Source organism: Musa acuminata, chromosome BXJ2-7 (genome assembly GCF_036884655.1).
Source record: "Musa acuminata AAA Group cultivar baxijiao chromosome BXJ2-7, Cavendish_Baxijiao_AAA, whole genome shotgun sequence".
Lineage (NCBI taxonomy): Eukaryota > Viridiplantae > Streptophyta > Magnoliopsida > Zingiberales > Musaceae > Musa > Musa acuminata.
Genome location: NC_088344.1, coordinates 11,210,823 through 11,227,903, shown reverse-complemented (window position 1 = coordinate 11,227,903; position 17,081 = coordinate 11,210,823). Strand labels below are relative to the sequence as shown.

Below are 17,081 nucleotides of genomic sequence, written 5' to 3'. Positions count from 1 at the left end.
ATTTTTTTAAAAAAATATAGATAATAAGATAATTATGAATAATAAGAAAAAACTTTAAATAGTAAATTCTAAAAAGAATATGAGGGGTGCCATTTGATAAAAAGTCAATATTGAGGGCTTTTATTGATAAAATGTTGAGTGTCTTTGTCTCACTTTCTAAAGATTATTTTTATTTTTAAAATTTGAAGTCATAGTATTTCTTGTTTATGATTTTAATTATTCCTTAGTTTCCAAATTTTGTTCCTAACTTTAGAATCAAAATATGCTCTTCATGTATTATTGTACTAATAAATTTAGATTTTAATGTAGGACTCACCATCATGATTGCTATAAAATTAGTTTTCGTTGATCTCCCTACCTTAGATCTTAAAAAATAACACTGGCTACTAACAAATTCACAGACCACATAAACAAATACAAATTTACAGACGCATGATAAAAAAAGATTCAAGTAGGATAAGCATTAAATCCTCTATGGTGCAACAAACCTTGCATTGTACCAAGAGACTGCCTTTCTCTTTTCATGATGATTCATGTTCACCATTTTTTCATATTGGAGACAGAGCTCGACATGAAAGTTGATTCAAACCGTATATCTGAAATCTTCAAAGCAATCAATCTTCTTGCTCTATACCATCATGCGATCATGCTCTGGAGAGGAAAAATACTAAAAATAATAAGCTAACACATGTGGATCTAATCCATAAAGCATGCTCGTTAATAACACAAGCACCGTGGTGGCAATGATCAACTTATAATTACAGTAACACTGCCATCGGGTTAAGACTTCTTGTAAAAAGATAATAATCTGACAACCGAAAACTAAATTATGAACCTCTATTCAAATGCCAGAGCAATGTAACTAATGCTAGAATTATTTCAGATAGCCATAATAGGTATAAATCCAAAGAAGAAGAAGAAATGTACAAGCAACAGAAGAACAGCAAATAGATAAATCCACAAGGCTGTTTTGTTGTTACAGGATTCCCCTCTAACCAGTAGAATTAACATATGATCTATTAACAGAACCCGAATTCATCTCACACATCATCTAATTTGAATGGAGTCATAATATGCTAGACCAACAAGAGTTGATTTTGTAGCACACTATCAACCATGTCTCTTGAAGATCATTTTAGCAACATCTGTATCTGTGGTCACCTTAATAGGGAATACAGTACTTATCCTGTTATCCACCAAGTGACTTAAGCAACAATAGTTTTGGAAGCCATCTTTGGTAGCAATATGCTATCTTTTTGTTGGACCCAACCCATATGAACCTACACCTGAATAGCCCATAATGAAAATACACTCAACCAGGGTGCCTCAACATGAATATGGGACACTGAACATATGGGCAGATATGCACAGCACATTACCAGTCATTTTGCTGAAGGATGCTGTAGGGAAGGAATCCAACTGCTGGATGAACCAAGATATGAAGAATCAGTTGGCCCTGATTGTTGTTTCGAACCCAACACATTTTTCTTTGGGGCGCCAGGAAAAGCAAATGATGAAGATGGTACATGTGGCTTTTCAGAGCTTGTTCCCATCCTCTAAAAATACGTTGGAGAAAGAAAAAATCAAGAAAGCTACAATAGTGCATATATCATAACTGAAGGGAAATTTTACTAGGAGCTTTGTTTAGTGTTAAAGAAGAAATGCCTGATCATCACTGAACGATAAATGAATCATCATGACTTACCAACTTATCAAGACGCTGATGGTCAGAACCCATATTTTTATCAGCTGCAAGTTTGAACTGCATCTGAACTGTAGTGCGTGCAGCATTACTTGGTCCTACACGTTCTTTAACTTCATTGCCATGAGGAACATCATTTGCACTGGTAACTGGAATATGATTTGATCAGAAAAAGAATGTTAAATGAGCACCTAAATGCATATTAGTGCAGCACTTATAAATTTAGCAAGTACACATTCAAATATAGTCTATATGATTCTACTGCTAGAGTTTTTAGTTTAACTAGGCATGTTCGTGACCTAGCATCTTCAAAGTTAGATACTGAATAATTTTAGATTAGAAATAGTGGTTCACATGTTATATACTACTAGGTGAGACGATCACAGGCAAAGTGGGCTACTCATGAAACATAATTATAAGACAAGTGGATCATTCTAACAAACTGGGAAATGATGATTCTGTTGATATAATTAGGGAAAAAAAAGAAGAAGCAATTTTCTTGATCTCAATAAAAAATGTTAACCATGATAATAATAAGAACATTCTAATTCCATCATAAGAGATGATTCAAATTTCAAATCATTTGAGAAGAATGTCACATAAATTAAAAAATCAAGGATGTTAAAACTCTTGATAAAAACATGACATCATAGCTTTAACTAAACAAGGAGTTCTGTTTATTTCATTAAAATTCACAAGCAACCATGATATCTACATCTTCACAATGAAACTATTGCTAACATGGCAATTTTGGTTATTTCCAGTTGTTACTATCTTAGATCATTTTAAAGCAGAATTTTCAGCACACCTTGATGTTTGTCAATGTCCATTGGAATTGCTCGGCTAGTCATTCCACCAGAGATTGGCTGCCAATTCAGACAAAAAACTCAGCAAAATAGATAAAACTTAGAGCTATTCGACAAGCTATATACTTCAACAAGTGTCCTTATAACTACAGACATCTTTTGCCAAAAAAAAAAAAAACTACATAGACATCTTGGAATAAAACAAGATAATTAACTCAATGCTCATGATTTTCATTTAAAAGAATATCACCTCTCACAGCAATAAGAAAAAAAAATTGAATATAGTCTGCAGGACATTGTTTTTTTTCTTTTAGTGATGCAACCTGTCCTCAGATTAAAAAAACCAAGAATAGTTGGACACAGTCATCAGATAGCCCAAAATTGTCGCAATAACAAAGTTCTGATTTAACCATGTCATTTTGTCTCCCAAAAAATGAAGCAAAATAACCTTAATCGGTTATCTGTCATATCTCAAGCACCATGCAATCATGTACATTATCCAACTAACAGAATTTGGGAACATAAAGAATTTAACTGCTTACTAAAGGAGCTTAATAGTGAATTTAATAATGCAGAGAATACTAACAGAGGCTCGAGGTTGAGATCTTGTCCTTTGGGCATGCTGATATTTCAAAATTGTCCAGTCAAAAATATAATCGATCTCATAACCTGCCATAATTGATAGAAAACTTTCAGTCAAACTCAAATAAAAAAGATGTTGGCAATTATCAACAAATAATAGGTGAACAGGTCCATAAAAAAGATGCCCTAACTCAAATATCAAATCCCATGTAATTTTTTTAGATGCCAATTAATAGGTGAACTTCCTCGTTTTCTTTTGTTATGTTTACATATGCAGCCACGTTGTATAATTATGACTGAAGCTCAAGGACTGGAAGATATTTTCACCAAACCAAAGAATGAATGATTGCTCCTCAGTCAGTTAATGATGAAAATTGAAATAAATCATCCTTGCACACATATTACCTTCACGGGTAAACAAGTCACGAAAGAGGCGCTTCAGAAATCCATAATCAGGCCGTTGCTCAAATGTCAAAGAATGACAATAATGGAAGTAAGAAGCAAATTCCACCGGATGAGATTTACATAAAACCTATATTGTTAAAATCACATATATTAACAAGATGTCCAAAGTGGTGGCTGAACATGATACAGCACATAATTACTGAAGACATACTTCAATAGGAGTTGAAAGCTTCTTCTCACATATCTTATCATACTTCTGCTTCTTTGTGGCAGCTTTTAGACCTTGCCATGGAAGACTAAACAATCACAAGATAATAAGTTAATTATGGTAGCGATGACATGAAGATAAGTAAGATGCAATAATCAAAAAGGCAAAATTTGAGAAGAAAATTCAAATTTTCTGAGAAGCTTTTCTGACTCAAATAGACAATACGAGAGGCACACTTAAAGCAGATCTAATGAATTAATGAATAGTAATATACATCATTATTGCTTTTATACAAAAATCTAGCTTATAAAACCAATTTCGTATTCCACCAAACAAATATGATTTACGTCCATGATCTGCCAAAATGGTAGTGAACTATTTGCTTAAAATTTTGGATTACTGATCATCATTCAAGTGCCACTCATGTCATCTTAAATAAACTATTACCAGACCTATGATCTACTAGTACAAGGGAATGGCAACATGAAGTAACACAGGTTGCTCCTAAAACTTAAAAATAGCTTCAGGAATTTAAAAGGGAAGGGTTGGTAAATCTGGAAATAAAAACTCTCTTTAACTAAAGCATACCTCCCTCGGAGAAAATAGAGAAGAACATAACCAAGAGATTCCAAATCATCCCGGCGACTTTGCTCTGGTTTATAAATGGCTCAAATAAGTAATCATGGCACGACTAAAAGTTAGCAATGTCTTATATTGGTCTCCACTTACCAATACCAAGATGAGTATTGCAACTTGCATAACGAGCAGTTCCAGTCAAGTTTTTGTTTTCTCTGGTGCATGAAAAAGAAATAGTTGATTATCACCTAAGCATTCAAAAGGGTGATCAGTAATCAAAATAAATGCAAAGGTGTCATTCTCAAAGATAAAAAAACCTATCAAATCTTCTATATGCAATAATTACAAGCTTCCATATGCTTTATCTACTATCCCCTTGGTGTTCCTCAGTGTTTTTTTTTATAATTTGATGCCACACCTTTTGGAAGGAAACAGCCTAATTTGCTTTTTCTTTGTCGACTTCTGCCCCACTAAATAAGAAATATGTCCATAGTTCACAATTCAGTGACTACAGGGCTCGAACTAACCTTTGTCTTCTGCATGCTATACACAATAAGAAAGAGTTACCCCAAGCCAATCTTTATCAGGTAGCAGATTACACACCTGTATGGAATATGACGATTGGTGGTAGAATCCCGATATCTTTTTGCAAGTCCAAAATCAATGATGTATACCTGGACAGCCATTTTCAAATATATACCATTAGCAAGATTATCCTAGTATTGCATCTACAACTACCAAAAATTTAGAGGCACTTCAAGTTCCTACCTGATTGGCTTTCCGACCAAGACCCATTAGAAAGTTATCAGGTTTAATATCTCTGTGTAAGAAACCTTTGGAATGCACATACTCTATTCGTGTAATCTGCAGCAGATAAAAGTAGACCAAGCATATTTAATAATTTTAGGACTCACTGAAATTAAAAAAAATGGTATGAAGTCATTTGGCAAGAAAAAATCCATATAACATGAAACAAATTAATCCAACTTCCATTTACAAGGTAACATGAAATTAAAATTTTTTTATTGTGTAAAAAGAAAAAACATATGAGATTCATGAAGCTAAAATATTTGAAACAATTGATGGAATTCATAAACAGATATATTTGGAGTAAATATTTATGCTACTTTTAGCATAATGTAGTCACAATCTGTTAAGGAGTTTTCGCATAGATGCATAGAAGGTTCACAATATAGTGATTCCTAGAGGAAAACTTAAAAAAAAGAAGCTGATAATTAATCAACAGTGATCATAACAGTTGATAATGATTTCTACCTTCTTTGTCTACATTAGTCTAGTCAAATTTTGAATCAGATGTACTACTTCATGCAGAATTTGGCTAACAATATTTAGTTTCTCATTGTTGAATATGATTTTTTCTCTACTTTATTTCTTAGACATGATAATTTCTGTACAATTTTCCACTATCACTTTGTAACTGAGAAATTGAACGTCACCGGAGTTCATTATTTAATCGTCTCTAATCCATATCTATCATTTACTTATGATCAATCCTCAGAACATTTAAAAGCAGTAAAGCAATGATTAAATCAATTTTATCAATCTTTTGTCCTGACAACACTATGAAATTTAGATCTCATGAAACAGAATTGAGCTTTTCATGAAGTACTTCTTTGGATCCAATTATACTCCTACTAAATTTTTGTATATCGTTCAAACCCACAATGCATCACCAAACTGTGCAAAGCTCTAAGGTACAGTTATTATGACCATTACATGAAAATTTATTTCATAATATGTTAATTTTCCATTACCATCTGATCTGCCAGCATTAGAACCGTCTTCAATGAGAACTTGCGGCCAGAATAGACAAACAGATCTTCAAGGCTTGGACCAAGCAAATCGAGAACAAGAACATTATCTTCTCCATCAACACCACACCATTTTATGTTTGGGATACCACCTGCAAGCAGATTTAATGATGCAATTAACTCATAAGTTCCAGAACAGGAGCAGTGCCCTGCCATATGATTTGTGTGACGTACTTCCCCCCTGAAGAATGTTATACAGCTTGGCCTCATAAAGCAACTGCGGGTGCTTAGTCTTATTGTTCTCCTGCACCCATGTTCAGCAAAAGTAAGCAAAACCAATGCAACATGAAACTAAGAAAAATCTATGCAAAATTTCCAAAAATAGATTGAAGGGCCAAATAAAAACTAAAACGTCCACAGTGTTCTTTAAGCCTTCAAACTCAGTAGAAAGAAATCTATCAAAATTGAAAGAACTACAGACAATAACCATGAAAGAAATCCAGCTGTCCAATCGAAACTTTAATAAGCACTTCAAGAGATGTCAATCGGCTTAATTCTATAACACCGCATGGCATCTCAACTTAGGGTTCCGATAGAAGAAGAGATGCATCTATTAATAGAAACATTAACCAGATAACTTAGAAAACGATATTTAACCTCCTATTCAAAGAAAAAGAATGAAAATTCTCCTGAATATGTACCGGCAGCCACAGATCGGAATAGAAACCAAATAGAGAAAGGGACCAAGAAAGATCGGATAACTTACGATCTTAACGGCGACGATCTCCAAGGTGTCAACGTGGGTCGCTGGAACAGACGAAATGAACACGGATATCAGAATCGAGTAAGTAAAAAGAAACATAACTGAAGAAAACAACAGAAATCGGTCGATGAGACGAATTGGAGGAGACGGAAGAGGAACAGAGGCGCCGATTCGTTCACCAAGAAAGATCTCGCCGAAGGATCCGCTCCCGATCTTGCGCCCTAGCTTGTACTTGCCGCCGACGATTCGATCCATGCCCTAATAGTCCTCCGCTCCTCCACCAGGAAAGCATCAACTGCTAGGGTTTCGAATGGAGGCGAAGAATTGACGAGCGAGGAGAAATCTGTAGGTATGGGCGAGGGGAGTACTCTTAGATGACGGTGAAGCCGACGTGGGGGCATTTCCGGTAATTTAACGACGTCGGTCGCAAGGAGGAACACCAGCTAGCTGTTATCCATCGAACCGGACCGGTCCGATTACTAACGATCCCAAGTCAGCTCGATCCAGCTTGCCCATGTTTTGTTGCAGTGCCTGCGGCACAAGTGGAAACCGTTAATCCCCCTTAAGATTCGTGCGACGAAGATGATGGTTCACGAGCGGCGGTCGGATCGAACGTGTCCGGCCCATCAAGCTCGATAAATGTTCCCATGTATTCTGCGGCACAGGTGGAGGACCGTTCGATACCCTTAAGATCCGTGAAACCTCCCGCAGAGGGTGTGGATGATCCGTAACAGGACAAACAGAGGATCCTAAAAGGAAGCATATTGAAGTGCAAATCATTCGAAAGATGTGTGTGATTGTGAGGTTTGATTGGATTCCTCTTGGAGAAGGGATGTTTCTCTGCATGGTTTGCATGGAATTAGAGCTTTCTTCTGATAACACCCAATCAATCACTAGTGAGGAACAGTAGTACTCTTGGCTTTTTCTTTGGAAAATATTTATTTATTTATTTCTTATGAGGTGGATGTTTTTGTGTAGCTATGATGCTCCAAGATGATTGATCTATTAACATTATTATGCTATGATTTATTCATCGAGTAAGATACGAACATCTGATATAGAGAATAGTGTAAGATCTGATGGGGGATATTAGGGCCCCAACAATAATAGGATGATGAATAAATGATTAATGTATGAGTTGTAGGAAATCAGATTCAACCCAGAAGAAATGAAAAGGATGGATCAAACACAGGATAGAAGAAAAGGTATGGTGAATGAGTTGTAACATCTAACATGGGAAAGAAGGATTCTTTTCCAAGAACTTATTCTTGGTTCATGGCTAAAAAGTCTTGAGGCAACCCAGGTTTATCCATCCATCCCTGAACACGAGCTTTGTTCCCTACTGGTACAAAAGTGGAGAACACTCTTCTATTCCTGAAAATAATTGTAGATCAAGGAGTTCTCTCTCTCTCTCTCTCAGAAGTTGCTGTAAGCTGGCAATGCCCATCAGTCAGCAGGAGTATTTGGAGAAGACTTGTGCAGTGCTGCATCGTCAGCTTAATGAGGAAATATCCCGCTTGAAGCTATGGTGATATGGTATGTCTAATAAGATTTTCGTCTATCTTTAAAACTAATATGGTGTGCCCAACAATTAGGATGCTTGAAATATATGGGATGTTTTGTTCTTCCTTAGGTGGATGCATAAGATGCATCGGACATATCAAATGTGTTTTTATTTTAGATGAATATATTATGTTGAAATGATTATATTCGATAAATATTTTTTATTAGGATGGACATATCATCATAATCTGGGTGTGTGAGATGTATTAGGCATTTTGAATATTATTGTGTCTTAAATGATATATTACATGAAAACTTAATGTTTTACTGTGTATCCAACAATTCAAATACTCTTTTGTTTACAAATACATTAAGTGCATATGAGACACTTGGGATGCATCACATCTAAATACTTCAAATACTTTTGTAATATGAACAGATTCATTGCACATATATAGAATATTTTGGAATGCATAAAATTTTAATTTTAATTTATTTTTGGTCTTGCATGGACTAATAAATGCGGAAAAAAAAAGTCTCTTGGGATATATTAAGAGTTTTATTATTATTATTATTATTATTATTATTATTATTTTGACAAGAGCAAATATATCATATTCAAATGGGACATTTTGGAATATATAGGGTGCCATAAATGCATGAAGTTCGTAAATTTATATTGTGTCCTTTTAACACAAATGACTAATTAGTGTGATTAGCAAAGAGTTTTAGCCAATGAAGGATTCTAACTTTGAGGAGTCATTAAACATCCTTTTCTTAGGAATTGGGCGTGGACTTGGATCCGACCTTGCCATAGCACTTGACTCACAGGGACGGTGTGAGCTCTAAATCTAGTTCTGATGAGTTACTTGAATCGGAGTTTTGGCTGATGCAATCAGATCGTCGTCTGTTGTTCTGCATGAAGTCAAACAAGAACATTAGATTGATTCATTTGAAGTAAGAATCAGTCGAGGCATAGATCTTGATGTTTGTGGACAGTACCTCCAAGCTTTGTTCAATGAGCGGCAGCGTTACGGTCGGCTGTAGAAAGATGAAGTGGTAGGAGGAGATCGTTCTCGTCGTGCAAGGATCTGGAAGTAATCAGACCACAAGCAGGAATGAACATGACGATTGTATTCTCGTAATTTCTACTTTATCAGATCGTAAAATGGAATACTTTAATGTTGCACCGGGATGAAGTCCGCCATATCTGATCTCTGTCCCCATAGAGCCTCCAAACCCCACCTGAATCTGTGTTCATCTTGCATCTGTCATCTAATGGTCATTAAAGCTTTAAATATATAGAAACTATGAGCAATGATGATTGACATACCATAGTGTTAGGATGAGAACCAAGGAGAGAGGATGATCTAGTTACTGTTGAAGAAGGAGATGATTGGTGTGCCAATGATACTCTAAGATCCTCTTGCATGATGCTATATAGGAAAATATCAATCCAAGAATAAGTTATGGTAATATTGTGTGGATGTTAGATTATGTGATAAGATATATTATAGATATGATTGAAATCTGATTATGATTATTGATCAATAGAAAATAAGTTCATATTATAAAAAGATTTTTTAGGAGAAACTCTCTTAATAACTTATCCTAGACCCTTTGCTCTCGCCAATAAATAGACAAGACCTCTAGGAGCTAAATAGATGCATCTCAACGCAGTTGAGAGATTATGGTTTTTTTATTTTTTCTCTCAAGCTTACTAATCGATCAATCTAAGTAGTCCTGTGAAAGTATAGGAAGAGAGGAGAAGGAGTCTTTAGTTCTCCTTGTATATTGATATCTCATATTTGACGATAGTACACTTGTAAATCAGAAAATTTTTCTGAACAATAATGAAATGTGCGTATCATAATATTATTTAAATCTACTATTATTTGATTTTAGATTCTGACATAAAAGTTTTTTCTATTATAGATAGTATGATTATATATTTTATGCTAACAATTGGTATTAGGGTCTAGATTCTTGAGAATAAATATATTAGATCTATTATTTTTGTTTAGGATGCTTGAATGATCCATATTTCATCGATCTATATTTCTATCTATTTTGTTTTGTTGTCTGCTTGCTAGCAATATTAGATTTGTTGTAAATACGATCTCTAATGATCGTGAAGCAACAATGGTCGTCGCTGACGTTACTATGTACAGCCAATGAATCTGTTAGCGGAAGTCGTATGTGGGCATCAATGTGCCCATGTGGCAGCCGTATGCGAGTAACACCGCACCCATGCGACGACCGCACGCGGACAGAACTCGTGTCCATGCGACGGCCGCATAAGGGCAAACAGCCGCCCAAGCGACGGTCGCGCACGTGTAGAAGCTATGTTTAAGTGGCAACCGCACCCAAGCGGTAGTCAAGCGTGGGCAGAACACACCCAGGCGGTAGTTGCGCGTGGGTAGGCCGCACCCAAGCGGCCATCGCGCGTGGGCACTACCACACCCAAGCGGTAGTCAAGCGTGGGCAGAACACACCCAGGCGGTAGTTGCGCGTGGGTAGGCCGCACCCAAGCGGCCATCGCGCGTGGGCACTACCACACCCAAGCGGTAGTCAAGCATGGGCAGAACACACCTAGGCGGTAGTTGCGCGTGGGTAGGCCGCACCCAAGCGGCCATCGCGCGTGGGCACTACCACACCCAAGCGGTAACCGCGTGTGGCCAGGAGTCACGCATCGACGGCGGTCATGTGCAGGTAGGCCACACCAAGGTGATGGCCACGCGTGGCAACAATCGTGTCGGTAATGACCACGCGTGGGCAAAGGCAGTGCCATGACCGCAGCGGTCGCACACGGGCAGAGGCAACCGCGCACACGCAGGCAAGGGTTTGCCTTTTGACATATTCATAGTTTTGCCTTCGAGGCTAGGATTTTTGTCAAATTATAGTTTTTCCCTTTATAAATTTCGTGATTCCAATTTATGTCCTATCAACATATTTATAGTTTTACCCTTATGAAATTAAAAATTCTAATTTATATTTTCAATTATAAAATTGATAAATATAGCAAAGTGACTTGGACTAATAATCTATAAAATACATTATGAAATTAGTCATAAATGATATGAAATAAAATAATATTCATAATGGTAGCATGAATCAAGATAAAGAAATTTGATGAATATTATTTGTAATTTATCTTCCTAAGTTTTATCTGACCGGTAGCTACCAAAGTAGCTTGGAATGATAGGCTTATGAGATATGAATTACAATAAAGTTCTTATCGATATTTTAAACTATATTTTATCTTTTTGTATTGGTCCTAATAAAATGACTTGGACTAATAATCTATAAAATATATTATAGAATTTATCCTAAATGATATTAAATAAAATAATATTCACAATGGCATAAGGAGATTTAGATAATCCCAAAGGAGAATATATTTTAAATAATTATGTGATGGGGTAGGATGATACTATTTTGGATATCCTTACAGTTTAGGGTTGTATACCCAAAGATAACAATACTATTTTACAAGGATGATATCAGTCCTCTATAAATGATCTTGAGTTAACACTATATATATCAATATATTATCCAAAGGTAAAATATAGATGATATCAATAGTTCATCATATTTTGGAAACTCAAAACATTAATGTTATATTATTACAAGGATAGTTCCTTCATTGTAGTTTTGTAAATGTCCCTATATTTTTTGAAATAAATGACTTGAGCATATGTAAATTGTATTATGTGAGTGAGACCTTGATCGTATTAATTGAATAGAACACAAACTTAATTACTAAAATTTTTATGAAATAAATAATTGAGATAATTGATTAGGAAAGGTATGAAAGACTCAACTTTATGATACTTAGACTCTAGTACAATTTACAACTAGTGCTTGGGAATATATAATGATAAATTTAAATTTTCTAATAATATTTGAGGAATTCAAGATTATATCCTCAATATAAATAGAAAAGCTATAAACTCAAGACTTATAATATTTTGAGTACTACTTAGAGAGTGGATAATACTAAAATAAAGATGAAGCGTAAGTCACCTAAGTTTATAATTACTATATAAACTCATAAAAGAATATCTTCACAATAAAGTGTTACTTACGTAGCAAAGTGATGTAAAAAAAAAAAACTATAAGATTTGATTTGAAATGAAAAAGTATAAATATAACATTTATATGGTTTAAATCAAATATTATAGAAATTATTTTTTAATACTTGATGGATTAATTTGATGCTTCAACATATGTTATTAATAATAGATATTCATTAAAAAAATGAAGGGGGATAAAACCAAAAGAGAATGAGATATTCATCATTATAAGGAATCATGTTAAAGTGAAAGCGATATCAGTTTGTATTTATCACTTACATCTAAAGATGATTCATTTGATAGACCTTGAAGATCCATGCTGTGTTCTTATAATTATGAAAATTTAGGTTTGTATAGGGAATCATCTTAAAGTGAAAGTGATATCAGTTTGTATTTATCATTTACATCTAAAGATAATTCATTTGATAGACCTTGAAGATCCATGTTGTGTTCTTATAATTCTGAAAATTTAGGTTCTTTACCTAGAATTATTAGAATATTATTTTCCTTTTGGTGGTTGTAAAGTTACTATAATTCAATAAAAATTAACCTTTAAATTCTATATAATAGTTTATCCAGAATTAATATAAATCTTAAACTTATAATGGTTCTATAATTAAATATTAAACTTAAATATAGTTTTATAAACTCCTTAAGATTATGCTTATATTTGTGGGTTACTTTATGCTTTTGTCTCATTAAAGCATACATAAATATAGATAATCTGTTAAGATATGATTATATATCTAATTCATGTAAAGTTAATGACCGTTCACACTCTTGAAGTATACATAAATAAAGTCGAGAGATAATTAGATAAAAAAATCAAGATCATCATATCTGACAAGGGTGATGAATTTTATGATATTTATGATGAACTCAATTATAATTCTAATTCTTTTGCTAGATTCTTGAAAAAATAAGGTATACTATTTACTAGATGTGTTATAACATAATATGATTGTTGAAAGATATAATCATATATTTATAGATATGGATATAAGCATGATAGGTTATTCTTTTGTATCCAAATCAAGAAGAAGCTCAAAGGAAAACTATGTATTTTTTGAATGATGTTCCTAGTAAGTAAATTATATAACTTTTTTTTAAGTTATAAAATGATAGGAAACCTAACTTAAGATATTTACATATTTGAGATTGTCCTATAGAGATAAGGATCTTTAACTCACATAAAAAAAAATAGATTTAATAACTATTTTTGAATATTTTATTATCTATTCAGAAAAGTTTAAATGGGTACATATCATATTGCTCTATTCATAGTACGAAGATAATTAAATCTGGTAATGTAATATTCTTATAAAATAGTAAATCAGTGAGAGTAAAAATATCAAAATTCAATTTTGATATAGAGGAGATACAAGTTGATACTCCTTTATTATTTGAGATATTGTTGTTACTCAAATCATTAAATGATTTGATAAAAGTGAACAATAAAATAACATTACTAAACTCTCACATTATATTGATATCGTTGTTAATGATCTTGTAGAACAACCATAATTTATAATCCTGAGAATATCTCAAAAGGAAAGGAATCCTATCATTTATTATTATTACGTGGCATATCTACAAAAATTATATTATGATATATAATTTAGAATGAATCTCTTATTGTTGTTATAGGTCATAAAAAGTAATGATTCTAAAAAGTAATATGATGTAATAAAAGAAGAGTTAAAATCAATAACCAAAATGGTATATGATAAATTTATCAAATTGTCTAATAATTGTAAAAAAATCTATTATATAAATGTGGCTCAGATAATGTCAAACGATATAACGGTTAGACTATGGATAAAAATTTTACTCATAAAGAATGTATCAACCATAATGAGATATTTAGTTTTTAATGAATTCGTTAAGAATCATTATGAAATTAGTGACTCATTATGAGTTTAAGTTATATCATAATAATATGAAAATAATTTTTTTTTAAGATCTAGCTTTATATGAGTTACTCTAAATGATTTACAAAAAAAATAAAAGAAATATAAAGGTTGGTATGTAAATTCAGGAATACATTCATGATCTTAAACAAGCTTCAAGATAATGATATATAAAAGTTCTTGATATCATTATTTTTTTTAGATTTTAAAAAAATACTATTGATTAGTATTTATATAAGTGGGAGCAAAATTATTATATTGGTCTTATATATAGATAATATTTTACCTTACCAATAGTGATATTGGTTTATTATACTAAATCAAGAAATTTATAACTAAGAGTTTTAAGATAGTTAATATGAATAAGACATCTTATATTGTTAACATTGAGTAATTCAAGGATAAACCTCAATGATTGTGAAGACGGTCTTAGAAATGATATATCAACCGAGTCTTGAAAAAATTTAATATACAATTTTGTTCAGTAAATCATAATAGTAAAATTTTAATCTATAGTAAATAATCAGATAAAGAAGATATTATTTGTATATGCATAGTTGGAAGTCTGTGCTTAAGCTTATGTTAAAATAGATATCAATTTTATAGTTAAAATATTAGGTATATATTAAAGTTACCTAGAAGTAAAAATACTAAAGAACTACAAAGAAAGTATAAGATATCTAAAAGGGATGAAGGATTATTTGCTCATATATATATATATATATATATATATATATATAATTATATCAACTTGAAATGATAGTATTTTTCAGATGTTGATTGTATAAATTACCTCGATAATAGGAATCCACCTTATGGTTAATATCTATATCAATTAGAGGGGTAATTTATTATTATTAATAATAGAAGTTAATTTTATGGTATGCTTTGAGACCACTAATTAAAATTTTTTATTATGAAATTTTATCTCAGGACTTGATGTAGTTAAACTCAATTGCTAAGTCGTTGAAGATATTTTATGATATTGTAGTATTTTTCTTCTACAAGTACTATTGCATCTCTATGCATTATGATATAAAGTACTTGATGGTTAGAGAAGAGGAGCCCAGAAACATCAAATGTCAATTAATTACTTGAGTTCCATTGTATTGATTGATGATCCATTCACTTAGGACTTACAACCTAAAATATTTTGAAAGAACATATTCTTATGATTGGGTTTGTGAGCAACTCATAAAGGATATAGTGATGCATGTTTGAGTAGATACTATAATTGACATTCTTGCTTACGTACTTAAAGTTATTTGTTTTTGCTATCCTATTCACAATTATGTATGTACATATTATGGTTGAAAATGATGATAGGATTGTCTTGACAAGACAAATTATATGAGTCATTTTGGACTACATTAGGAAAGACTAATAGTATTGTAGTACATAGAATGAAGTATGACATTGATGACATACAACCGCTATGACTCGTATTGTTAGTTAGACTTAATATAGTATTATTATATTTATTAAACTTATTGGTCTATTTTTAAAATTCGCACGCATTTATATAGTTTTTCTAAAATTTCATAATCCAATTAGGTCAAATTATTTTTAAATATATTTTATTTATTTATTTTTTATTTTAAGTCTTTTTTATCTTACCAATTAATGGGTCAAGTGGAAGAATGTTATATTATGTGATCCTTTTTAATTAGATAAGATATATTATAGATATGATTAGATTCCGATTATGGTTATTGGCTAATAGAAAAAAAATTCATGTTATAGTAGGATTCCTTGGGGGGATGCCTTTGATGGGAGAAACTCTCTTAATAACTTATTAAGTTTTTTCTCTCAATCTCCCTAATCCATCGATCTAAATAGTCCTATGATCGCTGCTTTCGCTCGTCAGAGCTGCTCTTCTTCCTCTTTCCTCTTCAGGTCTTCACTATCAAGTTGTTCCCTCAAAGGAATTATTGCATAATTGGAAATCGTCATTATGTCTTCCTGTCGTATTCCTTTTGTTAATTTGGTGATATAATGACTCGGGTCTGATGGGCTAACTGGCCTATCAAATTCGTTTAGTATAAACCACTGACCAAAATGCTTAAGTTGAAGTTGATAGTAATACACTCATCAGACCCTTATAAGTCAATCTTAGTCTTGCCCACTTTCGATGTGAGACTAATCAGGGATGTTACAGGTGAGCCTGACAAAAATGATTTCTTGATCTCTAAGTTCATGCTTCTCGTGGCATCTATAAAATTCATAAGATTTCTTTGTAGGTAAAAAGCCACTTTGAGATAGATGATCACATCAAACATTATAATATAGTGTCAAGAAGTTTCCTTCCAACAAGGGAATATTAAGTGACTCAGACAAAATAGAGCTAAAAGACGCTGTAATATTTCATTCTAGACTTTGATCTTTAAACAACCTAAAAGATTATTAGAACTTTTAGGTATGATATATCTTGTTGGACTGTTCATCTTTCTAGTGATGTTTCACAGGACTCACATTAATTAAGATTATGCTTTAACTTCAAGTCAGATTATGCTATGCTTGATTAGCTTTACCCAGCCATGTTTACTCTTGCCTAAACACTTCAAGTCTGTATCAGTTGACTTAGATTAGCACACATACAGATATATACAATGCAAACTAGATGTATTATTTATTCAAGATTAATATAGACCACATACAACTTTCCCAGGCCAGATTCAATGCCGAAGTTCACAGCAACTATGAGAGTTCATTTGCAACCATGCTGGTTTGTAATAGGCTAATAAATTGTTTTCAATTGGTGTCTGGTGCAACTTGGAC

The 17,081-nt window shown here is 32.8% G+C and overlaps 1 protein-coding gene across 3 annotated transcripts; it reads right to left on the bottom strand.

The window, feature by feature from the left end:
* Window positions 1-366: 366 nt before the first annotated feature.
* LOC103991666 (casein kinase 1-like protein 3) lies at window positions 367-7,215 on the bottom strand. Of its 3 annotated transcripts, none has more exons than XM_009411190.3 (15): window positions 6,994-7,210; window positions 6,818-6,858; window positions 6,286-6,355; window positions 6,055-6,203; window positions 5,048-5,143; window positions 4,883-4,953; window positions 4,433-4,494; window positions 4,292-4,355; window positions 3,707-3,791; window positions 3,496-3,622; window positions 3,095-3,177; window positions 2,511-2,568; window positions 1,706-1,851; window positions 1,380-1,556; window positions 367-651 (listed from the first exon to the last, which is right to left on the bottom strand). In XM_009411190.3, the coding sequence occupies exons 1-14, from the start codon at window positions 7,067-7,069 to the stop codon at window positions 1,383-1,385; spliced, it is 1,302 nt and encodes a 433-aa protein (XP_009409465.2). In that variant the 5' UTR covers window positions 7,070-7,210; the 3' UTR covers window positions 367-651; window positions 1,380-1,382. The 3 variants fall into 3 exon arrangements, with proteins under 3 accessions (XP_009409465.2, XP_009409464.2, XP_009409463.2); XM_009411189.3 differs by lacking the exon at window positions 367-651 and adding an exon at window positions 925-1,286 and having other exon boundaries at window positions 6,994-7,215; XM_009411188.3 differs by lacking the exon at window positions 367-651 and having other exon boundaries at window positions 925-1,556; window positions 6,994-7,215.
* Window positions 7,216-17,081: the final 9,866 nt, after the last annotated feature.